The 27,076-nt window shown below is 45.3% G+C and overlaps 1 protein-coding gene across 2 annotated transcripts in view; it reads left to right on the forward strand.

The window, feature by feature from the left end:
- Positions 1–27,076, forward strand: part of DENND2A (DENN domain containing 2A) — a 103,754-nt gene that overhangs the window by 69,784 nt on the left and 6,894 nt on the right. Inside the window, exons 1-12 of one of the 2 annotated variants that reach the window (XM_040438771.1) lie at positions 2,668–2,774; positions 12,000–12,115; positions 12,738–12,935; positions 13,592–13,685; positions 13,857–13,907; positions 16,037–16,224; positions 19,308–19,417; positions 20,029–20,098; positions 21,094–21,171; positions 21,614–21,754; positions 22,396–22,544; positions 25,625–25,802. In XM_040438771.1, coding sequence (XP_040294705.1) covers positions 2,747–2,774; positions 12,000–12,115; positions 12,738–12,935; positions 13,592–13,685; positions 13,857–13,907; positions 16,037–16,224; positions 19,308–19,417; positions 20,029–20,098; positions 21,094–21,171; positions 21,614–21,754; positions 22,396–22,544; positions 25,625–25,802 — 1,401 coding nt within the window. In that variant the 5' untranslated portion in view covers positions 2,668–2,746. Of the gene's footprint in view, positions 1–2,667; positions 2,775–11,999; positions 12,116–12,737; positions 12,936–13,591; positions 13,686–13,856; positions 13,908–16,036; positions 16,225–19,307; positions 19,418–20,028; positions 20,099–21,093; positions 21,172–21,613; positions 21,755–22,395; positions 22,545–25,624; positions 25,803–27,076 lie in introns of those variants that run through there. The other variant, XM_040438762.1, reaches the window with a different exon arrangement.

The raw sequence follows: 27,076 nt of genomic DNA on the forward strand, positions 1-27,076 counted from the left end.
TCAGATTCCTCCTTTTATTTTTCACAGCTCCTTTGGAAAATGAAAGGTGGAATCTGATTGGTTGCTACGGGCAACTAAGGCAGTTCTACTTTACACCAGTTTGATAAATCTCCCCCATTGTATATGATAAAATTAGTTCATGTATATTTACTGCAGCAGAATGTTCCCCCTCACAGCAAGAACAAATGTGACACTGGGACTTGTGGTTCGCCATCAGCATACAAAGGCCAGATAAGAGTCAGCTGATTGCGGACATGCATCCTGTTGTCTTCTATTAAGGGCTGACTCAAATGTTCCTCTATCACAGCTACAACTCGAGGTGGCCTCGTGTACATAGGGGGAAGTGGCGTCTGCAGCTCTCAGCATGGAAACCCTAGTGCACAAGCTGCAGTTTCTACTATGCTTCGTGCCTCAATCCATCACTGATTTCTAGATCTCTGCTTGCTGGGGTTACATGGAAACATTGGGGGTCATTTATGTAGCGTACTACGCCTGTTTCAGGTGTCAAAAAAAGTGGCAAACCCCTTTTTGCGCCTTTTTTTTTAACAAACCCCTTTTTGCGCCTCGTCATAAATTTGGCGTAAACTACGACAGAGCAGAGGGGAAATAGAGCACGGCAAAAATGCCGGTCTTTGTAAATGATCCCCATTCATTTATCAGGTCCTGGTCGCACAGATGCTTAGCTAGTGTATCAGCTGTGCGGTAGCGTTAAGCAGGACTACTTTCACCCTCTGAATATAAACAGGAATATTTGCATTCACTGACAGCAAGCAGAGATGTTAAAATATGGAGGAATTGATGCAAAAAGTACGGTAAACTATAATGTTGCAGAGCTTTTCATCATATGGCTGTTCGCAAAACACGGATTCCGGCTGTATGCATTTTTTTTCGGAACGGAACATCCTTGCCTCTATAGAACAGTCCTATCCTTGTCCGCCAAACGTTTTATCTTTTCGCGGGGCCGCGGAATGGACATATGGATGCAGACACCAAATTCTTTTGCGGCCCCATCGAAGTGAATGGGTCTACATCCAACCCGCAAAAAATTTGGATCGGATGCGGAAAAAAAAAACTTTGCACATGACCGTAGCCTGTTTTGCAGATCCGCAAAACAGAGATACCAGCTGTGTGCGTTACGCATTTTGCAGAACATTCTGGTCTCTATAGACCTTTCTTATCTTATAAAGGGAATACTAGTGAGCGCTTCCATAATGGATGCGCTCACTAGTCGGCAGAAGGAGGGGGAGAGAAGCGCTGTGAGCGCTGTACAGTACTTACCTCGCCTCCTGCTTGCTCTTCTCCGGGTGCGCGCTACTGTGTCCTGGCTGCCTGCAGCGTCAGGACGTACGGAGCGCACTCTGAGCTGACGCTGCAGGAGGTCAGGTGAGAAGAGAAGACAGCCGGGACAGGGGGAGTGGCGGCACAGTCTGATCTGAGGTCTGATATGGAGGTCTAATGGGGGTCTGGAGGTCTGACTGGGGGTACCATCTTATTCATTTATAATTTACATTTATAATATACTAGTGCCAAATGCCAATTTCCACCTCAGTGACTACCAACTAATTGCTTTATTATTCTACTTTCACTTTTACTTGCGTTTCGGCTTTCCGTTTGTGAGATCTGTTTCAGGGCTCTCACAAGCGGTCCAAAACGGATCAGTTTTGCCCTAATGCATTCTGAATGGATAAGGATCCGCTCAGAATACATCAGATCAGTCTCCATCCCGCTCTGGAGGCGGACACCAAAACGTTGCCTGCATCGTTTTGCTTTCCGCTTGACAAAACTGTGGGTTCACATCTGCGTTCTGGATTCCATTAGGGCTTTCCGTTATAAAATGGTTATAACGGAAAATAACGGAATCCATAAGACGGAAGGACGGATCCGTTATGCTGCCCAAAGACTTGTATTATGACGGAATGCAAAACGTAAGCCTTCCGTTTTGCTTTCCGTCTTAATAGAAGTCTATGGGGAAGCATAAGGGATCCGTCTGGTTTCCGTCATGCAGAACAGAGAAAAAAGGACTTTGTTTTCCGTCTTGCATAACGGGACCCAGACGGATCCGTTATGCTTCCCCATAGACTTCTATTAAGACGGAAAGCAAAACGGAAGGCTTACGTTTTGCATTCCGTCATAATACAAGTCTTTGGGCAGCATAACGGATCCGTCCTTCTGTCTTATGGATTCCGTTATTTTCCATAACCATTTTATAACGGAAAGCCCTAATGGAATCCAGAACGCAGATGTGAACCCACCCTTAGTTGGTAGTCACTAGTCAGTGAGGTGGGGGGAGGGGGTGGTGGATATTGGCAGTGGCACCATATTATAAATGATAATAAAACAAGCAGGCCATGGTAGTCAGTGAGGGGGGAGGGGTGGTGGTGCTGCTGGATATGGCACTATATATTATAATTCTTATGCACAGAATATCGGTATAAGTTATCGGCCTGAAAGTTCACAGGTTATCGGTATCGGCTCTAGAAAATCCAATATGGGTCGATCCCTATTTCTAATCGGCCATATTCCTGATGCCAGCGAGCTCATTCAGTCACTGCCCCCATTGTTCTCCTTATCATGGGACGGTCTAACAGCAGCTGGGAAGCCACAGGTTCCCTCACCTAACAGGATGCAGACCAGGGCCCTCCCCTTCTTCCATTACCAATACTATTAACCCTTGGCCCTCCCCACTAATCTCCCTACCTGGTGAGCTTTCACTTCCTGATCAGGTGACATTCGGGCGAGCCTGTGCATGAGGTACACTATGGCGAGAAAGAAAGGTGAGCTGCCAAACTTTTGGGCTAGTTGAAGGACTTTAGAGGGCCTTTACCAGCTGCCTCCTGACCCTGGGCATCTCTCCTGCTGCCTTGCTTCCTGCCTGTAACTTTCCCTCACGCTGCCTATTACACAACATAACAAACCGAAAGTTCAGCCTAAAGTTGAGAAAGGAAACAAAAGTTTTTGTTTGCTCCAAAAGAGGGTGACCTGGCGGGAGAGGGGGTGCCCTAGTTAGGGTGGGGGTATGTACGTGGCAGTCTAGCTGACAAGTGACTCGTCAATGCTTTTTGTTATTTATTTATTTCTCCTGTCCTCCACATATTGTGCATAGGAACCATTTCTAGCCGCACTATATGCTGCCACGTTGTAGAAAAAGAGTGGCAGCAGAGCTTACAATCTATTTTGTAATAATGAGTATGTTCTCCACGGCCACCAGAGCTCTTGGCATCGGTCCCGTAAGGTGTCAGTTATTTTGCCACTGCTTCCGTGCAAGCTCCAAAGGGGTTACCAAATGTGTGACCGCTTCTCGAGGTAGTTGTCCACCTTGAATGATTCTTAAAGGGGCTGTCCACTTAGTCAGTACTTAAAGGGGTTGTATATAGTGTTGAGCGAACTTCTGTTTTAAGTTCGGCTTCCGGTTAGCGGAGAATCCCGATATGGATTCCGAATTCCGTTGTGGTCCGTGGTAGCGGAATCAATAATGGCCGATTATTGATTCCGCTACCACGGACCACAACGGAATTCGGAATCCATATCGGGATTCTCCGCTAACCGGAAGCCGAACTTTAGACGCCGAACTTAAAACAGAAGTTCGCTCAACACTAGTTGTATATATTGAGAAGTCCACAACAGAAAGAAGTCTCATGGCACTTAATCACCGTATCATCTGATTCTTTCTCAACGCCTCCTGGCATTTAGCGCCACCACACAGTCGAACCGTGCGAAACAGCCTTTGGCCTCGTGTTTTGTGGATTTCCTCCCTATTATCCGCCTGTGCTGTATGTTTGTTATCAAATAAATTGGATCACTTACTTCCAGTACATTCACACGACCGTGCCGTGTTTTGCGGTCTGCAAATTGAGGATCCACAAAACACAGACACAGGACCGGTGCTATATAGAAAATGCCTATTCCCGTCCATGATTGCGGACAAGAATCGGACATGCTCTTTATTTTTTGCGGGGCTGCAGAACGGAACTACGGATGCGGACAGCACACGGTGTGCTGTCAGCATCTTTTGCTGCCCCGTTGAAATGAATGGGTCCACACCTGTTCTGTAAAATTGTGGAACAGATGCGGACCCAGAATTATGGTCGTGTGAATGGACCCTTATTGTCGAGCGTCGTAGAACTTCTTTTGTTATGGATATGGTTGCTTTTTACTATTGAGCACCACCAGCGTCAAAAGGAATTAGCCCGGAAAGCCTACTGTCCTCTGTGGAGGGCTTAGTTCCACCTGTGACTTTTCATTATTTTTTATTTTTTTTGTATTCAGTTTTTGAACACACGTCAGCAGGATCAACCCTATTAATCCAGCATGCTGCCTGCCATGGTTGATCCTGCTGAAATACAATGATAATTGATTGGTGGCAGCATTCCTGAGAAAATAGTGCACCGAGGGGCAGGGCCTAGCGTGCACCTCTGCTTCCTGATGCTGGACACACCCCTTGGTGCACTTAAACTCTCATTTGCATAAAGAATAAGGCCCCATTCACACGTCCGCATTTTACGGAACGGAATTGCGGACCCATTCATTTCTTCCGGGTCCGCATTTTCGTTCCCAAATAAAATAGAACATGTTCTATTCTTGTCCGCAATTGCGGACAAGAATGGGCATATTCTATTAGTGCTGTCCGCAAAATGCGGAGAGAACATTTCCGTGTTTTGTGGATCCGCAAAACACGTTACGGACGTGTGAATGGAGCCTAAAGGTCTTCTTCTTTCTTTTTTTTTTTTTTTCTCAGGAACACCACAACCGACTGCTGCCCGCTGATAGGGCAGCATAAAACTGGTGACAGTCTCCCTTTAACCACCTCCGGACCGCCTAACGCAGGATTGCGTTCCGGAGGTGGCAGCGCTGCGCAGAGTCACGCATATACGCGTCATCTCGCGAGACGCGAGATTTCGCTCAAAGCCGGCCCGCGCATGCGCATCGCGGGCCGGCAAAATTAAAAGAAGTATTTCGTCACCAGCCTGCCAGCAACGATCATTGGCTGGCAGGCTGGCGATTTTCAAAAAATCCAATCCAAAGTCATATAACAGATCATATTAGTAAATATGATCTGTTATATGGCTTGTCTGCTCCTGTGCTGGTCCTTTTCGTCGGTTGGATCCAGCACAGGAGCAGACTGAACTGTGAGTACACCAAACACTACACCTTAGCCCCAGATCACCCACCTGCACCCCAATTAACCCTTTGATCACCCCTTTGATCGCCCCTGTCAATCACTAGTGAAAGGAAAAAAAGTGATCAGTGTAAACTGTCACTTTTTTTTTTTCACTGGTATTGGCTGTTAGGTTTTAGGGATAGTTTAGGCCCCTTGGTTAGGTAGTTAGCGTCAGTTAGCGCCCACCCCACCGCACCGCAGTCACTTTTATTCGCTGTTTAGCGTATCGCTAATCAGCATTTGTACTTTTATAGTATCTGTAAGTGATCAAAACTAATCACGGTCAGATCTATAATAGTATTAGTGTCACCTTAGCTCGCCCTCCACCCAAAACGCAGTGTTTGCCCGATCAGGCCTGATCGGTCGCCCACACGTGCGTTCACCCACGCCCGCCCCACCGCAGTGACAAAAAATTATTATTTTTTGATCACTGCACATTCATTTTACACGCACTGCGGCGATAAAAAAATCAGTTTTGATATTTTTTATCAACCGCAGCAGCCTCCGGTACTTCGCTAGCCTCCCCTTTGTAAGACAGGTTTGCTTTTTTTCTTGGGTAGTCTCAGGGAATACCCCTAAATTTAGTAGTCCAAAATGTCAAACAGGGGGTATTCTTCTGAAGAGGCCTACAGGATTCTGACCCAGTCGGATGAGGAGTGGGAACCCTCATCTGACGAATCTAGCGGGTCAGAATATGAACCTGTGGAAAGCAGTGGCTCTCTGACCCAAAGTTCGGACGAGGAGGTGGAGGTCCCTGGCAGCACCAGGCGTACCCGGCCCCATGTCGCTAGACCACAGGTTACGCAGGATCCGCTTCAAGAGCAGCAGAGTGGGGCTGTCGCTGCCGGATCACGTGGTGAGGCATACACCAGCAGCGCAGCCCTTCCTGGACCTAGTACCAGCACTGCCGTACAACCTGGTGAAGTAGCGAGCACCAGAAGGGCAGTTGAAGCTGGTACGGTGGCACGTGCAATAGTTACCCCGTCGCAGCCACCGCAAAGACGGGCCCGTAGAGCCCCTAGAGTCCCTGAGGTGCTGGCAAATCCTGATTGGCAGTCACCAACTTCAGCCGCACCAGTAGTTCCCCCTTTCACCGCCCAGTCTGGAGTTCGGGTTGAGACGGCTCAAATCGGTTCGGCCCTGGGATTTTTTGAGCTGTTCTTGACTGCGGAGCTCTTGGACTTAGTCGTGGCAGAGACCAACCAGTATGCCACACAATTTATAACCGCTAACCCGGGAAGCTATTATGCCCAGCCTTTCCGGTGGAAACCAGTCCAAGTTTCCGAGCTTAAAATTTTTTTGGGCCTTCTCCTCAACATGGGCCTGACAAAAAAGCATGAATTGCGGTCATATTGGTCAACGCACCCAATTCATCACATGCCCATGTTCTCTGCTGCTATGTCCAGGACACGATTTGAGACCATCCTACGTTTTCTGCATTTTAGCGACAATACCACCTCCCGTCCCAGAGGCCACCCTGCTTTTGACCGGCTCCACAAAATTCGGCCCCTCATAGACCATTTCAACCTGAAATTTGCAGATTTGTATACCCCTGAGCAAAACATCTGCGTAGACGAGTCCCTAATACATTTTACCGGGCGCCTTGGCTTCAAACAATACATCCCAAGCAAGCGTGCCCGGTATGGGGTCAAATTGTATAAGCTCTGTGAAAGGGCCACAGGCTATACCCACAAATTTCGGATCTATGAGGGAAAAGATCAGACCCTGGAGCCGGTCGGTTGCCCTGACTACCTGGGGAGCAGTGGGAAGACAGTCTGGGACTTGGTGTCACCCTTATTCGGCAAGGGGTACCATCTTTATGTGGACAATTTCTACACAAGTGTGGCCCTCTTTAGGCATTTGTTTCTAGAACGGATTTGCGCCTGTGGCACCATGCGAACTAGTCGCGTGGGCTTCCCCCAACGGCTTGTAACCACCCGTCTTGCAAGGGGGCAGAGGGCTGCCTTGTGTAACGAAGAACTGCTCGCGGTGAAATGGAGAGACAAGCGTGACGTTTACATGCTCTCCTCCATTCACGCAGACACGACAATCCAAATTGAGCGAGCAACCCGTGTCATTGAAAAGCCCCTCTGTGTCCACGACTATAATGCGCTCATGGGAGGGGTGGACTTCAATGACCAGATGTTGTCTCCGTATTTAGTTTCCCGCAGAACCAGACGCTGGTATAAGAAGGTGTCTGTATATTTAATTCAATTGGCGCTCTACAATAGTTTTGTTCTCTACAGTAAGGCTGGGAGAACAGGATCCTTCCTCAAATTCCAGGAAGAGATCATCGAGAACCTCCTTTACCCAGGAGGTTCCGTGGCCCCATCCACCAGTGTAGTTAGCCGTCTACACGAGCGACATTTCCCCAGTGTCGTTCCTGGTACCTCAACCCAACCGTCACCCCGAAAAAGATGTCGTGTCTGTAGCAGGAGTGGAATAAGGCGTGACACCCGCTATTTCTGTCCTGACTGTGCTGACCACCCTGCCCTATGCTATGGAGAGTGTTTCCGGAAGTACCACACACAGGTACACTTAGCATAGGGATCACATCTCACCAGGACAGGCACACAGGGCTATTAGGGCCCATTCACTCACAGCTGCTGCAAACCTCTCCTTTCACCTGGGATAAAGTGCATAATGTACTTCGCCACATCTTTGGGCGATTTGCGCTTTGCACATTGTCCCATGGGGAAGGAGAGGTTTGTTCTATAAAAGGTAAAAAAAACTAAACAAAAAAAAAAATACCGGTAAGTAAAAAAGTTAAATGTTCAGTTAAAAAAGTTTAAAAAAAGTTTCTATGTTCTGTTCAACAGTTAATAAAGTTATTGCTTTGCGGCCTGGTTTTTTCTTTTTTGTTTTGTTTTTTTTACCTTTCAGGTGGACCAACCGATCGACTAGCTGCAGCACTGATGTGCATTCGGACAGAAGCATTGCGCTGCTGTCAGATTACACGCAAGTCGGTGTATGCGGCGCTGCAAGACGAGATTTCTCCTCTGCAGTAAAAGATACGTTTGCCGAGGCATATGAGCTGAGGAGGTGGCGGTGTTCATATACTTTGGCAAACACTTTGTATATATAAAAAAAAAAATCCCGGCAATGATTTATTCATCCACATCGATTGATGTGAATGGAGAAATCTGGTTTGCCAGGGCATACGAGCTGAAGTGGGTATGGATGTTGGGCGGAGCTCCTATGTCCTGGCAGACGCCTTTCCCCTCCTTTTTCTTTTTTTGGCAGAGATTTTTTCATCCACATTGATCGATGCGAATGAAGAAATCTGTGCCGTTCATTTTTTTCTTTCAGCCCAGAGGCTGAACGGAAAAAAAAAATCTCATTACCCGTATGCTCAATATAAGGAGAATAGCAGAAACTCCTAATGCTGGGCATACATGTAATGATTGCGGAGACCCTCAAATGCCAGGGCAGTACAAACACCCCACAAATAACACCATTTTGGAAAGAAGACACCCCAAGGTATTCGCTGAGGGGCATATTGAGTCCATGAAAGATTGAAATTTTTGTCCCAAGTTAGCGGAAAGGGAGACTTTGTGAGAACAAAATCAAAAAAATCAATTTCCGCTAACTTGTGCCAAATTTTTTTTTTTTCAATGAACTCGCCATGCCCCTCATTGAATACCTTGGGGTGTCTTCTTTCCAAAATGGGGTCACATGTGGGGTATTTATACTGCCCTGGCATTTTAGGGGCCCCAAAGCGTGAGAAGAAGTCTGGTATCCAAATGTCTAAAAATGCCCTCCTAAAAGGAATTTGGGCACCTTTGCCCACCTAGGCTGCAAAAAAGTGTCACACATGTGGTATCTCCGTATTCAGCAGAAGTTGGGGAATATGTTTTGGGGTGTCATTTTACATATACCCATGCTGGGTGAGATAAATATCTTGGTCAAATGCCAACTTTGTATAAAAAAAATGGGAAAAGTTGTCTTTTGCCAAGATATTTCTCTCACCCAGCATGGGTATATGTAAAAAGACACCCCAAAACACATTCCCCACCTTCTCCTGAGTACGGAGATACCAGATGTGTGACACTTTTTTGCAGCCTAGGTGGGCAAAGGGGCCCACATTCCAAAGAGCACCTTTCGGATTTCACAGGTCATTTACCTACTTACCAGACATTAGGGCCCCTGGAAAATGCCAGGGCAGTATAACTACCCCACAAGTGACCCCATTTTGGAAAGAAGACACCCCAAGGTATTCCGTGAGGGGCATGGCAAGTTCCTAGAATTTTTTATTTTTTGTCACAAGTTAGTGGAAAATGATGATTTTTTTTTTTTATTTTTTTTTCATACAAAGTCTCATATTCCACTAACTTGTGACAAAAAATAAAAATTTCCATGAACTCACTATGCCCATCAGCGAATACCTTGGGGTCTCTTCTTTCCAAAATGGGGTCACTTGTGGGGTAGTTATACTGCCCTGGCATTCTAGGGGCCCAAATGTGTGGTAAGGAGTTTGAAATCAAATTCAGTAAAAAATGACCTATGAAATCCAAAAGGTGCTCTTTGGAATATGGGCCCCTTTGCCCACCTAGGCTGCAAAAAAGTGTCACACATCTGGTATCCCCGTACTCAGGAGAAGTTGAGGAATGTGTTTTGGGGTGTCTTTTTACATATACCCATGCTGGGTGAGATAAATATCTTGGTCAAATGCCAACTTTGTATAAAAAAATGGGAAAAGTTGTCTTTTGCCAAGATATTTCTCTCACCCAGCATGGGTATATGTAAAATGACACCCCAAAACACATTCCCCACCTTCTCCTGAGTACGGAGATACCAGATGTGTGACACTTTTTTGCAGCCTAGGTGGGCAAAGGGGCCCATATTCCAAAGAGCACCTTTCGGATTTGACAGGTCATTTTTTTCAGAATTTGATTTCAAACTCCTTACCACACATTTGGGCCCCTAGAATGCCAGGGCAGTATAACTACCCCACAAGTGACCCCATTTTGGAAAGAAGACACCCCAAGGTATTTCGTTATGGGCATAGTGAGTTCATAGAAGTTTTTATTTTTTGTCACAAGTTAGTGGAATATGAGACTTTGTAAGAAAAAAAAAAAAAAAAAAAAATCATCATTTTCCGCTAACTTGTGACAAAAAATAAAAAGTTCTATGAACTCACTATGCCCATCAGCGAATACCTTAGGGTGTGTACTTTCCGAAATGGGGTCATTTGTGGGGTGTTTGTACTGTCTGGGCATTGCAGAACCTCAGGAAACATGACAGGTGCTCAGAAAGTCAGAGCTGCTTCAAAAAGCGGAAATTCACATTTTTGTACCATAGTTTGTAAACGCTATAACTTTTACCCAAACCATTTTTTTTTTACCCAAACATTTTTTTTTTATCAAAGACATGTAGAACTATAAATTTAGAGCAAAATTTCTATATGGATGTCGTTTTTTTTGCAAAATTTTACAACTGAAAGTGAAAAATGTCATTTTTTTGCAAAAAAATCGTTAAATTTCGATTAATAACAAAAAAAGTAAAAATGTCAGCAGCAATGAAATACCACCAAATGAAAGCTCTATTAGTGAGAAGAAAAGGAGGTAAAATTCATTTGGGTGGTAAGTTGCATGACCGAGCAATAAACGGTGAAAGTAGTGTAGGTCAGAAGTGTAAAAAGTGGCCTGGTCTTTCAGGGTGTTTAAGCACTGGGGGCTGAGGTGGTTAAAGGAGATGTTAATTTTGTGTAGTTCTTAAATGGTTCATAGTTCAGTGGGACACAAAGACATGACACAGATGTTGCCTGTGTTTATTTTTTCAGATCCTTCAAATCGCCCAAAAAGTTGTTTTTATGATATGTTAATGAGCCGTCTCAAGTGCCCAGGGGCGGAGAGTTTGCTGAAAGTGCCCGAGTTCCCCCGCCTCAGTCGCGCCTAACTCCTCAGTAATCTCTGGCCAGCCCTGTGGCTCTGTGACATCATCACTGCTGGGCCCGGGCATGCGCAGTGTTCTGCCCACTGTGGGCAGAGGCACAAAGATATGCAGTGTGCATGTGCCGATTTCAATGTGCGACATGAATGTCTCGCTACACATGTCACAGTATAGTTGTACCTTTTTTGTCGCGTGACACACGTTGCCGTGTAGCCCTAGCCTAAGTGCTGCCCAAAGTATACAACCACTTTAGGAATGTACACTACGGCCATCTGGTGATTATTCAGAGTGAACAACCCCTTGAAGAACTGTCAATGTTGACAACCACTTTACAATTCAGGTGGTCAAGAAGTGTAACCAGGTGACCGTTTTTTCAAGGGGGTGCGCACTGTGAACATCTCTTAAAGGAGTTGTCCACATTGATTTGTTCTTTGACATTTAGGGTCCCCACTTGTCACAGGGGGTCAGAAAGCCATAATCACTTCTGAATAAATATATTTCCTTAATAAGCTTCCATTCACAAGCAGAGACCTTGTAGCACTCGGTGGGTATTTTTACTGGAGTAGGGTTCCCACCCCTTTCATCAATAAGTACAAAAACTCCAGTTAGACAGTATCAGATGCAACTTGTTTATTTTGTTCAATGTGGGTTGCTGCGGCAAGGTAACGTTTCGGCAACTATGTGCCTTCTTCAGACTAATGCCGCTTGTAGGAGGAAGCCACGAGGGGGTGGACGCAGTAAGGAAGGTAACATGCAGATATACCGCATGGCGCTTCAATACTCTAGCGGTATATCCGCATGTTACCTTCCTTACTGCGTCCACCCCCTCGTGGCTTCCTCCTACAAGCAGCATTAGTCTGGTGAAGGCTTCCCTCATTGGTTAGCAATTAGTAATATTGGCATAAAATAAATGTCACTTTGTTTTGTTTCTATGTTTTTTATACTATAGATCCTCCATCAAAGGAAAACCCCTATGAAGACATCGAGACTGACAGTCGGTGTTTAAGCAAGAAGTGTGTTCCTGCTTTCCCGGCCACTTTAGCCTCTGTTCCAGCCCAAAATAAGGTAGGGAATTCATTGGAATAAAAGACCTTACTTTTTCCAGAAATAGCGCCACACTTGTCCTTAGGTTGTATCTGGCATTGCAGCTTAGATCTATTCAAGTGAATGAGGCTGAGCTGCAGTACCACATACAACCCAATGACAATAGTGGTGCTGTTTCTGGGGGGGGGAAATCAGACCTTGATTTCTCATCTCATAAACCCCCTCATGACATGGTTGTATCATGAATAACTAAAGGTATATGTCAATCTCCCAGGAATTTTTACTGTTTTCTTTGGGGGAAGTGCCCACACATATAGATGGGAATGCAGTGGAGAGTTTTCTGGATTTCCTTTCAGTTCCAACCTAAAGTGGCTGATAACGGGTTACAATAGCTTACAGCCATCTGCACAATGAATGGTGTCAAAATAGACATTGGGTGAGATTTATCAAAGACTGGTGCAAAGGAAAACTGGCCTAGTTGCCCATGGCAACCAATCAGATTCCACCTTTCATTTTTCAGAGTTCCTGAATGAAATGAAAGGTGGAATCTGATTGGTTATTATGGGTTTTCCTTTGCTAAATCTCCTCTATTGGGTTTAGTGTCCCTTTTTAAAACTACGATTTCTCATGTCTGCCCCTCTAGGTGCACCAGAAGTCGCCCTTCTTCAGGCAAAATTCAGACCGTCGTAGTTTCAAACTGTTGGACATCAGGAAGCTGGGGAGAGATGGCGTGGCCTCCCCCAGTAAACTCAGCCCTCCATCCTCTCCGAGCAGTCCGGACGATAATTTTTTCAGCACAGGAGACCAGCAGAATGGGCGGCGGAGGAGAAAAATCCCAAGGGTGAGCTGCGCAAACGGGATTAGGATGAAAGGTGTCGCACATATGGTAGAGATTTAAGAGACTTTGGAAATAAAAGGGTTAACTGGAAAAAAAAACAAAAAACCTGTATGAACTTTAATTTATTAGATGCCCCTAAAGAGTTAAACCAGTGGTTGCTGGAAGTGGGAGGAGCTATATATCCTGTGTCTGGAGTCCAGGATTTCTGAATACATGATGGGGGAGATTAATCAAGACTGTTGCAGTGGAAAACTGGTTTAGTTGCCCATAGCAACCAATCAGATACCGCCTTTTTCATTTTTTTCAGATCCTTTGGAAATTGAAAGGATCAATCTGATTGGTTGCTATGGGCAACTCGGCCAGTTTTCCTCTGCACCAGTCTTGATGAATCTCCCCAGATGTTTTATTCTCCGTTCAGGCTGAAAGATGAATGTGAGGATTCTGCTGGATTCCTGTTATTATTGCAGTGCATTGTGGGAGCGATAGCTGAGGCTGTGGGTCACGTGGTGGACAGAGGGGTGGAGCTAAACTGCACGCCGATGCGAAGAAGGAACCGGACGATTTTGAAATTAACTTTGAATGTAAATGAAGAAGATAATGACACATAGGCCTAAATCGGTATGAAATATATAAACTGTACATCCCATTTTCTTTTGCAGCTGGTGATGAGGATTAATTCCATTTACGAGGCCCGACGGGGTAAGAAGAGAGTCAAGAGGCTGTCACAGGCGGCCGACAGCAACTCAGGAAGAGGTAATACAATAGTGATATACCAGGACACCGCATTAGAAAAACATGGCGGCACTACTCCTGGCCATCACTTGAATGAAACTGAGCTGCAATACCACACACAACCTGTAGTCTAGAGGGGCGCTGTCCTATTACTCTTAATGGAGTAAACATTTGCTTTGTCTTTTCTTTCAGTAACCGATGACAACAGTGAATCTGAGAGCGACACTGAGGAGAAGCTGAAAGGTACAATTGTTTCCACTCTTCATATAAAACCTAGGAAAACTCCTTTAATCTGCCATTTCATAATCCAGAAATTCTGTTAGTCCAGCACACAGACCAGATGCATAAAACTGTGCAGACCCAATCATGAAACCAAGTGATAGCACTGTGAAATTCTTTTAATCCAGGAATTCTAATAATCCCACCTTGTTTCCAACACTGTAGCGGGGACTGGTGTAAAGTAGAACTGTCTTTGTTGCCCATAGCAACCAATCAGATTCTACCTTTCATTTTCCAAAGGAGCTCTGAAAAATGAAAGGTTGAATCTGATTGGTTGCTATGGGGAACTAAACCAGTTTTCCTTTACACTAGTTTTAATAAATGAGATCTCCAGCATAATGTAAACCGGACGGATCCGTTATGCAGGCCTTAGGCTGAGTTCATACGGGCGAGATTTCCGCGCGGGTGCAATGCGGGAGGTGAACGCATTGCACCCGCACTGAATCTGGACCCATTCATTTCTATGGGGCTGTGCACATGAGCTGTGATTTTCACGCGTCACTTATGCGTTGAGTGAAAATCGCAGCATGCTCTATTTTGCAAACAAGTGCGGATGCGGTGCGATTTTTCACGCACGGTTGCTATGAGACTATCGGGATGGAGACCCGATCATTATTATTTTCCCTTATAACATAATTAATGGTGTAGGAGTCCCTCTCTTGCTCTGTAATCCACTGAATGGGAAGAGAGGCTCCACCCTTTTATTTCTGTAGGTTTCCTGTCCCTGGGGGTGGATCCCTCTCTCTATGGTGCTGTCGTGGGGTCTGGAAAATCCGATTACCGGTAAGTGTAATCATCATTTTTTTTTTTTTAATTCACCTTAATCCACTTGCTCGCGCAGCCGGCATCTCTTCTGTCTTTATCTTAGCTGTGTGCAGGAAAAGGACCTGTGGTGACGTCACTCCGGTCATCACATGGTTCGTCACATGATCTTTTACCATGGTGATGGATCATGTGATGACCGGAGTGACGTCACCACAGCTCCTTTTCCTGCACACAGCTAAGATGAAGACCGAAGAGATGCCGGGCTGTGCGATCAAGTGGATTAAGGTGAGTTAAATTCTTTTTAATTTTTTTTTTTAACCCCTCCAGCGCTATTGTACTATGCATTCTGTATTCAGAATGCTATTATTTTCCCTTTATAACCATGTTTATAAGGGAAAATAATAATGATCGGGTCTCCATCCCGATCGTCTCCTAGCAACCGTGCGTGAAAATCGCACCGCTTCCGCACTTGCTTACGATTTTCACGCAGCCCCATTCACTTCTATGGGGCCTGCGTTGCGTGGAAAACGCACAATATAGAGCATGCTGCGATTTTCACGCAACGCATAAGTGATGCGTGAAAATCACAGCTCATGTGCACAGCCCCATAGAAATGAATGGGTCCAGATTCAGTGCGGGTGCAATGCGTTCACCTCCCGCATTGCACCCGCGCAGAGTTCTCACCCGTGTGAACTCAGCCTAAGGCTTCTATTATGACTGAATGAATAACGGAATGCCTCTAAAGGCATTGCGTTATGGTCTGTGGTAACGGAATTCAGTAAATACCACAACACGAACTTCAAAAAATAAAAATCGCTCATCCCTAGTGGTGATCCTTATTTTTCACAAATTTGGGTTACTCCATAAATTAACAGTGGCTGCAGATTTTGGGTTACATTTACAATTTAGTTTACTTCATGGTGGTTCTGTTTCCTTACACGTGGCCTTTATATACTTTATGATGGTCATCCTATAATCTAGAATATTTCATAATCCGCCTTGTATCAGGTTAGAGAAATTTCTAATTGATGAAGAAGAAAGTCAGCTGCAGACGAGTATGGGTTTTTCTTATCTTTATATGCAGTATGTATATCATTGTTACTGTATGGTATAATATTATACAGATAACAGTTTTACAGCACAGAATTTTTATTTTTTTGAGCGGAGTCCCATAAACTTCTTCTCTTCTTTCCTTGTTTGGAGCAAAATGAGGAAGTGACTGAACCAATCCCTTCGATTTAAAATTGTTTATTTTATTATATATAATTTGGGGGCAAATCATCCTATTTGTAGCCTGACGTTATTGAGATTTTGGGTCGCTTTCTCAGCCCACAGTGAGAGACTGGTGCATGTGAAATCCCGCATGAGCCTCACTCCGCGCTATCACACTCTGGAGCGTGACCTCATTGAGTACCAAGAACGGCAACTGTTTGAGTATTTTGTGGTGGTATCCCTCCAGAAGAAGCCAACAGGGACGATCTATGTACCTGAGATCACCCAGCAGTTCCCTCTTAAGGTACAGTCTACGTAGCGGGTTTGTTCAGAAACGACTATTAGAGCGTAAGCTTATGTGATTCTCGTGCTATGTCTCACATTAGGTCCTGTATTATAGCCCATTTCATGTGACTTTTAGCACCTAGATGTAGATCCAAGTTTTACAGATCTCCAAATCCCCTGCTTCGACACAGCCATAGAGTTAAATGATAAAATTCCCACTGCCTACAGCCGCCACTAGGGGGATCTTGCTGCATACAGATTTACCCAGCTTCCATTAAACTCAATAGTAAATCTGTTGTGTAAGCTCCCCCTAGTGGCAGCTAGAGGCAGCAGAATTTTATAATTTAACTGTATGGCTAGGCAGGGGGTTTGGAGCTCTGTATCAGAGAAATTAACCAGCATTGTTGTGTGTGTGTGTGTGTGTGTGTGTGTGTGTGTGTGTGTGTTTTTATTTTTTGTCAGTTTTTTTTTAAGGTCCATTTATTGTATATTTTTTAAGATATATATTTTTGATTAAAGCATTATTCGGTTGTGAACCTATTACCGCAGCTTTATTTCTGCTGATATGAGCCTGTGTCTGCAAAATTGAGGAAGATCAGTAATCATGTGAGATAAAAATCATATAAACTGAATTAACAGCTGAACAAGTATTTGCTTTTTAGGGGGAAGTGATAAAGGCTATGGCTGCGATTACACCTTAAAGGAGTATTCCAGTGCAAAAATAGTGTTCCTCCAGTCTGCACATGATGGTGCTGAGGTCCTCTCTGTGCTCCACTTCTGCTCTTGTATCGACAGTGATTACCGCTGAGCCAATCGCTGGGTGCAGTGATGACCCGCCTCAGCCAGTGATTGGCTCAGTGACAGTCCCTGCCATGTTGAGACAGGAGGCGGAAGTGGAGCGCAGTACTTCATATGAGTGGGCAATTATCAGATATGAACGGATCATTCCCGATAATTGCTGTCAATTGGCTATTGTAAAAGATCTATTACTTAGGGGTTGTCGCCCAGTTTTCCTTTGCAGTGCTCTAGACTCAAAGGGAGTCTGTCGCCACAGGACATGACACAGATGGTACCTTTTGTTTCGTTTTTCAGATCCTTACAAATCGCCCAAAAAGTAGTATTTTTATGATCTGCTAATGAGCCGTCGCAAGTGCCCAGGGGCGGAGAGTTTGCTGAAAGTGCCCAAGTTCACCTGCCTCACTCGCGCCTAACTCCACCCCTCAGTAAATTCAGGCCAGCCCTGTGGCTCTGTGACATTTCCCTATAGCCTGTTCGCGCATCACTGCCGGGCCCGGGCATGCGCAGTGCTCTGCCCACTGTTGGCAGAGGCACAGAAATATGCAGTGCGCATGCGCCGATTTCACGCCAGTTATCTTTGTCTTGTCTTTGTGTCCCACTGAAATATGTGATCGGTTTAAAACCGTCAGGTTGGTGACAGACTCCCTTTAAAAAAATAAATAATAATAAATACCTAGGAGCCAATAGTTCCAAAACTGAAAAATTTAGGAGCCAAATTAAATATTTGGCTGCCAAATTTAAAATGCATATAATTTATAATAAAAAAGACTTGGAGGAGAAGATAACACGCAGGTCACAGTAGTGAGCCAGCACTACATATAGCAGCATACAGCACCACATACCTCTTACATCCAGGGAGATCTCCTGTCATGTAGACCTTCTCTTTCCTCTTCTCCTGCGTCTGACCCAGACCTCCATGACTAATTCTTTCAGCTGCATTTCGTCTTTACAGAGTTTGTTACAGACACATTAGATTTTTCAATTTTTCCATCAACCTCCCCATCCTGGTGTCCCAACAATGTCATCCTGCTGCCACCCCCAATACTGTGCCCATTGTGCTCCCCAATGCCCCAGGTACTATACTGCTGAAATCATAGTGACCCCAGTAGACCTTATTGGGGTCATTTATCAAGCTGGTGTAAAGTAAAACTGGCTTAGTTGCCCATAGCAATGAATCAGATTCCACAGATGCCACTGCGCTGTTTCCCAGCACAGGCTCACGATGACATCATCACATCCGTCTGCGTTGCTTTTTTTTCCCCTTCTACCGCATAGGCCTCAGGCCTACTAGGCCTGAAACCTATGGCAGTGATCGGCGGCAGGGCAGGGAAATATGCGCTACCGTGCCCTGCCGCAGTGTTCAGCTGGAGCGCGGCGGCGGTCCAGTCGCAGGTGACTACAAGACTTAAGTCTTGTCAGCATCTTCAAATTCTATTTTGGTCGCCATCTGGAGCGCTGCTTTGGATCTGAAAGGCAAGTCTGCATTGTCACAAACCTCCACTACTATGTCACTGAAGAACTAGGCAGTCTTGTTCAGGATGCGGGTGAATAATGCAGGCAGAGAATGACATGGTGTGTTGCCATGCCACAGTTTAGTACCAATTCAGCTGTGATCTAGAACTTGTCACCTCTGCTGATTTACCTACTTGGATTAATACTTGTATTTCTTTTCCTAGAGCTCTGCGTTCCACTCTTCCTCTGTTATTCCTCCTGTAAATGTATGACGTAATTGACAACTGGACTCTACAGTTGCCTTGTCATCGTGTTTCCACACAGCCAACACTAATTAGACAGCATCAGAGTGTACAGGGATATCCTCTTTCCACAAGGGGAATTGCAATAACCAGTTTAAAATTGACATTTCCAGGAAGAATAACAGAGGAACCATGCAATGAAAGACAAAGAAACGTGTTCCATGACGGATGCAAGGATTTACTAAAACAGACATGTCAGATACATTGCCATGTCCTGTTAAAGACAGTCTGCTTGCCAAACAGTCATTACCCAGGTCTTCAAGTCAAAGCCAAATTGGCACTGGGTATAGAAGTGGTATAGAAGTTTGGCAGTAACCAGACCATTACTAACATTCTTATAAAATGAATCTAGAAGTCGAATCCCTTTAAATCATTAGAAAGTACTGTATGATGCCAGTGAGGAGTGGGTGGGCTCTTGCATCATTTGCTGCCATTCTCGCCACCCCTGGAGCTGAGGTTGACACCGCATTATTTCCGGAGCAGCGAGCTGTGGTTAGCCTGTTGAGATGGCCGCTGACATGACTCCTGGACGGCTTCTTTTTCATTTCAGCTGGAAAGATCATTCAAATTCATGAGAGAAGCCGGGGACCAGTTTAAAGCCATTCCCCAGTTCTGCTTCCCAGACGCCAAGGACTGGTCTCCAGTTAGTCAGTTTGAGAGGTAACTGGGATGTCCATATTCTCATTAGTATTCATGCCTAATATTTTTTTATATTAAACGGGTCATATAATAAACTGTTTTGAAACTTTCTAATATACTTTTGTGTGGCAGTGCATCCATTTCAAGAGCACAGCTTGCTGTTAGTGAATGGAAAGAGTCTTGTTTACACCTAGGCACTGAAAACCTGTACAGGCCCAACAGCAGAGGCTTTGTAAGGGTCCATTCACACGTCCGCAAAATGGGTCGCATCCGTTCTGCAATTTGGCGGAACAGGTGCGGACCCATTCATTTTCAATGGGGCCGGAATGTGCTATCCGCATTTGCAGATCCGCACTTCCGTTCCGCAAAAAAAAATAGAACATGTCCGATAGACAAGAAAAGGCATTTTCTATAAGAGTGCCGGCAAAATGCGGAACGTACATTGCCGGTGTCCGTGTTTTGCGGATCTGCAAAACCCATACGGACGTGTGAATGGACCCTTACAGTGATATCCAGTCTCTCTTTCATAGAACTGTTACACCTTAATTAATGGGACATTTACAAGATATATTTTGGGTCATTTATGCTGCGGATTGTAACTTCTTTTACTTACTAATTTCTATTCTTTGCAGTGAAACTTTCTCCTTCGTGCTGACCGGCGAGGATGGCAGTCGGCGTTTCGGCTACTGTAGGCGGCTCCTGGTAATTGTCCGAGCTATGATTTGATTAGTAGTTATCTAATGCCTTTCACAAGATTAAAGGAGTTTTCTGATGTCATAGAAATAAGGTTAGGGCACCGTGACCTGGGGCTAATTCAGACAGGGGTGTATTTTATCCAGGCCATTAGACCAGTGACCGGTCATTGCTGCCACAATATGATTGCTAAAATATGGCCCTCTGGGGTCTTCTAGGCAAGGTGATGTGGCTATGTCGTCCGAGCCTAAATCTTAAAGGGGTTGTCCGACTCCAAAGCAATTATAGCTATGGTCCCTAAAGTGTTTAGCAGAAAAATGACATGACCACATAGTGCTGCTTGGGAACACGTCACTGCTGAGGCCAGTGAATGTCTGCAAAGGGGCATGTGACTACGGACAGGAAGTCCTCCTTTCTGTCCACATGGGACCGGAAGTGGGTGGCGGGAACCTCTGTGCTGGGACGGAGCTCCGGTGAATAGGCGAGTGACCAGATGCTTGTCTATAATTCGTAGGGCCCCATAGCGAAATAAAATGGGGCCCCTCCACCTAGTGTAAGAAAATGAAAACTGCAGCATAAGTAGCAATACTTAAATGTATGTATAATAGCAACATAAAAAAAAGTACAATGTTCTTGCACCTCATGGGCCCCTCAACCTCTGGGCCCCATAACAAGTGCTATGGCTATAGTTACGCCCTGTGGGTTACCCATATAGTAATAGGTTTTTAGAACAGTGACACCTAGTGGCCGGTGTTTGCATTGCACCCTGTCTGTTCAATAATTCTATGGAGGGACAACCTAGGTAAGAGATGCAGCGCTACACCAGCACTGCTGCCCCTTCATTTTCAGGATCCTGGGGGTCACAGAGGCTCGACCTCCACCGATCAAAAAAATGTTGCCATGTACTAGCTGTGTGTCATGACTTTAGAAATTCTCCTTTAAAGGGTGGGTATAGTGTCTGCAGGGATTTTAAGCTAATCTTCTTTTCTTTTTTTTCTATAAAGCCTAGTGGTAAAGGGAATCGTCTTCCTGAAGTGTACTGCATCGTGAGTCGGCTGGGATGCTTTAATCTGTTCTCCAAGGTAAAAAATAAGTGACCGCTTCCATTTGTAGTCCAGGATGCTTTCTTCCATAAACAGCGCCTTTCCTGTCAACTGGCTGTGTCTGGTATTGCAGCTCAACCCCATCGAAGTGAATTTTGCCAAGCTGCAATACCAATAACAACCTACGGACGAGGGTAGATCTGGTTTTGGAAGCAGCCATGTCTTTCTAATACTGGACAGCCCCTTTAACAGTGGAGAAAATTCCATAAAGGACTTTTAGTAACATTTCCTGGAAACTTTTATTAAGAGGAACTGGTGCTGCAGGTTTCAGACAAAGCACTTGGGGATTGCCAATAGAGGCATTTTAACCCGCCAAGCCACAACTGATGTAGCACAAAAAACACATTGTCATTTATTATAGCTACCGATCCCGGCAATGACTCTGTTCACACTGTACGGAAATATCATGATATCCTTGCAGATCTTGGATGAGGTGGAGAAAAGAAGAGGCATCTCTCCAGCTCTGGTGCAGCCATTCATGAGAGCCATCATAGACGCCCCATTCCCAGCTCTAGGACGGAAGATCTCCGTGAAGAATTTCTTGCCAGGATCAGGAACAGAGGTACGGTTCCTGGAACAGTATAGACAGCTAATGGAGGAGGTAAAGATGGCAATAGACTTAAAGGGGACCTGTCTGCTATAATGAGGTGACTGGTTTAGTAAATACTTGTATTCCCCAAAATATAACAATTCTGGAACATTTTTTAAACCTATTTTTGAGAGGAACTCTATGTTGTGCTGTTCCTCTGTTATTCCTCCTGGAAATGTAGAAATAAATGAACAACTTGGTATTACAATTTCCCTTGTTAATAGGGTGTGTACCCACAGATCCTAATAATATAAGTACTGGACAGTGTCAATGTGCAAGGACACACCCCATTGACGTAGACAATATCAACACCCAGTTGTCACGTCATACATTTATAGGAGGAATAAAAGAGGAATGGCCTGAGGAGCCTGGCAGTTGCACTTTGCCCTGTTCCTAAGAACACATGCATGCGTATGGGCGGATCGGGAGTGATGGATGTCGTCAAACAAACATTTGGCTGACCACTATCTTGGCCCCTGTTTTTGTGATCGGTGGGGGTCCCAGCAGAAGAATGTAAGATCTGTGAATGGGGGATAACTTTCTATAATTGGAATTCCCCTTTAGGTGTATGGCCAGCCTTCATCTGACCTTGTATTTTCCGGGTCCCTTCCTAGGTGATTGAACTGTGTCGACCCCTAGACTCGAGGCTTGAACATGTGGATTTTGATGCCCTCTTCTCCACGCTCAGCGTACGGCACCTCATACAAGTCTTCGCCTCTCTGCTCTTAGAAAGAAGAGTCATTTTCATGGCTGACACACTCAGGTAGATCCCTGCTATGGCTATAACTATTGTTTTCTATGGGTTGTGGGCCCTGTACTAAGGCTTGTCTCTTGTTTTATGGCCCCCATAGAAGTCTATTCCGACAGAAGAAAAACTGTGCCATGTTCCCTCAGATGCCATCTTGGTCCGTATGAATGGTCCGGATCTGTTCCGCAATTATGTGGAACTGGTGCGGACCCATTCATTTTCAATGGGGCCGGAAAAGATGCGGACAGCATACAGTGTGCTGTCTGTATCCGCACTTCCAGTCCGCGGCTCCGCAAAAAAAATAGGGCATGTCCTATTCTTGTCCGCAACAGCAGACCAGAATAGCCATTTTCTATTATTGTGCCGGCCGGTGTCAGTGTTTTGCGGATCCGCAAAACACTTGCGGACATGTAAATGGACCCTTATCAAGATATTACCGCATTGCCCTTAGGGGACCATATGGCGGAACACTGACTGTGTGTGCTGCCATACGTTCTCCACACATACAGCACGGCCTCATGCATGGCTCCTTAAAGTGGATCTCAACAGAAATTGTTGGCCAGGCTGCCAGCTCTGTTAAAACCCAAGTAGGAGGAGAAGTTAGCTACTTTCTCCCTCACTGATATTAAGTTTATTGAAAGGGATCTGGTTCCCCGGTTTCAGCAAATCAAGATTATCCAGTATCATATTGTATAATGAAAGTTACACACAATTTCCAATATACTTTCCTCTTCAAGATCTCTCCTTGCTTTCCATCACTAGCAACCTTCATGGTTTACTACCTGTGTCCTAGCGTTCCACTATGATCCCAGCACTATAACGGATCGTGCACCTATGTGTCCATCACATGACAATGACTAATTCCAGTAAACAATAAAGATTTCTGTTTTGTTGACTGCAAGCAGAGATCTTGAAGATTGTGAGGGATTTATCCAGAAAGTATATTAGAAAATTCAGTCAATCAGGAATGCCTCAGCACAGTGAGTGGTGATGAAGGAAGGGGATTTGCTTACTGCCATTGACTGCCAGGGAGAACTAAATGAGGGAGGGGGAGGAGCTCCTGGATGAGCGGGGTCACAGCGCTGCTGTTCTTGTACTATGTTTTCCACAATGTACTGATTGCTACACGTGACCCTGACCTATGCTCTTATCTGCTGAAACTTCCTTTGATCCTTCCAGTGAACTTATTTTGTCATGGTCCAATTTCCTGGTAATTAAAGAGTTAAGCGTGAAGCATTTTTGTGCCCTTTTCCTGTTGTGTTGTCATGGAGACCGCTGTAAACATCACAGCGTTTAGCGCTGATGTCACCCAGTGTATAATTATGGAGTGTTGTATATGCAGTGGGATTCTGGGCACCGGTCCAGGAATGTCCCTGCTCGGAGTGACTAGTGATGCCTCAGATAGCAGATGTGGGACTCCGCTCTTATATACTATGCTGCCATCAAGTATGATGAGCGTATTACCAGCCACTTCTGTAAATTATTCTTACAGAATATGAAAAATATTCTACAGTGTCGGTCTTTACTGTAGTTCTGGCATTCTATTTATTGCCTTGTAAATGAACTGTTGTCAAGGGGACAAAACTGTCTCTCTAGTCCCATGTTGGACATGGATATGAGAGAGCGATGGATAGATGGCTATGACCAACTATCTATCACTCACCAACTGAGAAAGGTCTTAAAGACCAGCTAGTCATTCTGGAGAAATTCAGCACCACATCTGCCCTTTCCATCAATTTGAAAAAGACCAACACTATGGTGTTCCAGAGAAGGAAAACAAAGTTAGCCAGGCCCCTGCCTTCACGCTACACAACCGCCCTTCTTACAGCCACCAACAGGTACACCTACCTGGGCCTGATAATTGACCAAACTGGGAGCTTCAAATCAGCCATTGAGGAGCTGAAAGACAAAGCATGCAAGACCTTCTACAACATCAGAAGACGACTGTACCACCTCAAAGCACCTGTGAGGGTCTGGCTTAAAATCTTTAACTCCAGCATTGCACCAATCCTCCTGTATGGCAGTGAAGTCTGGGGCCCTCACATGTACCCTGACTGGTCAAGATGGGATTCCAGCCCAACAGAAATATTCCACCTGGAATTCTGTAAGCATCTCCTCCCAGGTCCATCGGAGCACCTCTAACAGTGCCTGTCGAGGGGCGCTGGGCAGATTCCCTCTACACTTTACAATCCAGAAGAGGGCGCTATCATTCTGGGGCCATCTACATGGTAGTAGTGAAGGCTCCCATCACCATAAAGCCTTGCTACACCAAGGGATCCCAGGCAAGGCAAATCCCCAAAATCCACTTGCTGAAACCCAGCCCGACCAGAAAATCACCCCACACCGCCTCACAAAAGCCGGGACCCCGAATACGTCAGTAAATGGAGGAAGGAGGTGAGAGCATCCCAGAAGCTGACGGTGTACCATAGCCTGCAGAGAGACTACAAACTGACCCGATACCTGGAGAAACTAGGGAACCCCACAGACCGGAAAATCCTGAGCCGCTACAGACTGAGCGCCCACAGCCTGGCCATAGAATCCGGACGGCATTGACAGAGCTACAGACTAGTACATGCCTAGAGAAAGCAGACTGTGCCCGCAGTGCCACCTGGAGGCGGTGGAGTATGAGGCCCACTTCCTGATATACTGTCCCAAATACTCAACAGTGAGGGACTTCCACTTTAGGAGACTCTCTGATCTACTCCCAGACTTCAGCTCCATGGACATAGCAGCACAATATATCAGTGCCTGCCACAGACTGAGAGGAGGTATTCCTAGATTCGCCATAAATGACAGATATATGGGGATCCCATCCCTGGGACAATTAGGAGAATATAATTGGGCGCATGCATCCATCTACAGGTAAAGCTGTGGCCCCTTTCCAGATGCAGTCCTTGCCTAGTGGAACAGGGATAAGGGAAACCCCCATTACCCCAGTAGGTGTAGGTCCCTCCCTATCCCTCCCCTCCGCCGCAATACTTATGGGACATGGTCGGTGGCTGAGAAACGAAGTGTAAAATCTGATTTCAGTGTTTTTATCTAATAGTTTATTCTTTAATGGCATGTTCACTAAATTACTCACATTTCTCTTTCAGCACCTTGTCCAAATGCTGCCATGCCACGGTTGCTTTGCTCTACCCATTTACTTGGCAGCACACCTACATTCCTGTGCTCCCGCCAGCAATGATTGACATTGTCTGCTCCCCCACCCCATTCCTTATTGGGCTCCTGTCCAGCTCGCTCCCTCGTCTCAAAGAGCTGCCGGTGGAAGAGGTGAGTTCAAGATTATCTTTTTGAAACTCAAGGGTCCTTTGACTTTTTTTCATGTAAAAATGTCCCGAATTCTGGTTCGTATTCCTTTACAGGGGTTTTTATATATTTTTTCTAATACAGATATCCAAATACCCTGCCTAATGTCACATAGCAGCCACCACTGGGGGGAACTGAATGCATTAAGGCCCCTTTCACACGGGCGAGTATTCCGCGCGGATTGAACGCATTGCACCCGCACTGAATCCCGACCCAATCATTTCTATGGGGCTGTTCACATGAGCGGTGATTTTCACACATCACTTGTGCGTTGCGTGAAAATCGCAGCATGCTCTATATTCTGCGTTTATCACGCAACGCAGGCCCCATAGAAGTGAATGGGGTTGCGTGAAAATCACAAGCATCCGCAAGCAAGTGCGGATGCGGTGCGATTTTCACGCACGGTTGCTAGGAGACTATCGGGATGGAGACCCGATCATTATTATTTCCCCTTATAACATGGTTATAAGGGAAAATAATAGCATTCTGGATACAGAATGCATAGCAAAATAGCGCTGGAGGGGTTAAAAAAATTAAATAAAAAATGTAACTCTTAGTCCACTTGATCGGAGTGACGTCACCACAGGTCCTGTTCCTACAATCAGCAAAGAAGGAGATGCCGGCAGCGCGATCAAGTGGACTAAGAGTTTAAAAAAAATAAAAAATAAAAATTTATGTTTTTTAACCCCTCCAGCGCTATTTTACTATGCATTCTGTATTCAGAATGCTATTATTTTCCCTTATAACCATGTTATAAGGGAAAATAATACAATCTACAGAACACTGATCCCAAGCCCGAACTTCTGTGAAGAAGTTCGGGTTTGGGTACCAAACATGCGCGATTTTTCTCATGCGAGTGCAAAAAAGCATTACAATGTTTTGCATTCGCGCGTGTTCCCGCAACGCACCCTCACATTTTCCCGCAACGCCCGTGTGAAAGAGGCCTAAGAGTTGTACATTCTGTAGCCTCCTAAGCTCCCTCTAGTGGTGGCTTCAGGCAGACAGGATTTTTCTAACAGAACTGATTTTTTTTTAAACTATATTAATTTTTAAAATCTGGATATCTTCTAACACCTTTTGTCTCCAACCTGTTGTGAACCAACAACATGCCCCAATGTCAGGTCATGCTGGGAATTGTAGTTTCACAACAGCTGGAGAGCCGCTGTCCACTGAAAAGCACATTGTATCTGGCTGGGGTTGGCAGCCGTTCATTACACGCAGGAGAAATATAATTACTG

The sequence above is a fragment of the Bufo bufo genome, chromosome 1 (genome assembly GCF_905171765.1).
Source record: "Bufo bufo chromosome 1, aBufBuf1.1, whole genome shotgun sequence".
Classification (NCBI taxonomy): domain Eukaryota; kingdom Metazoa; phylum Chordata; class Amphibia; order Anura; family Bufonidae; genus Bufo; species Bufo bufo.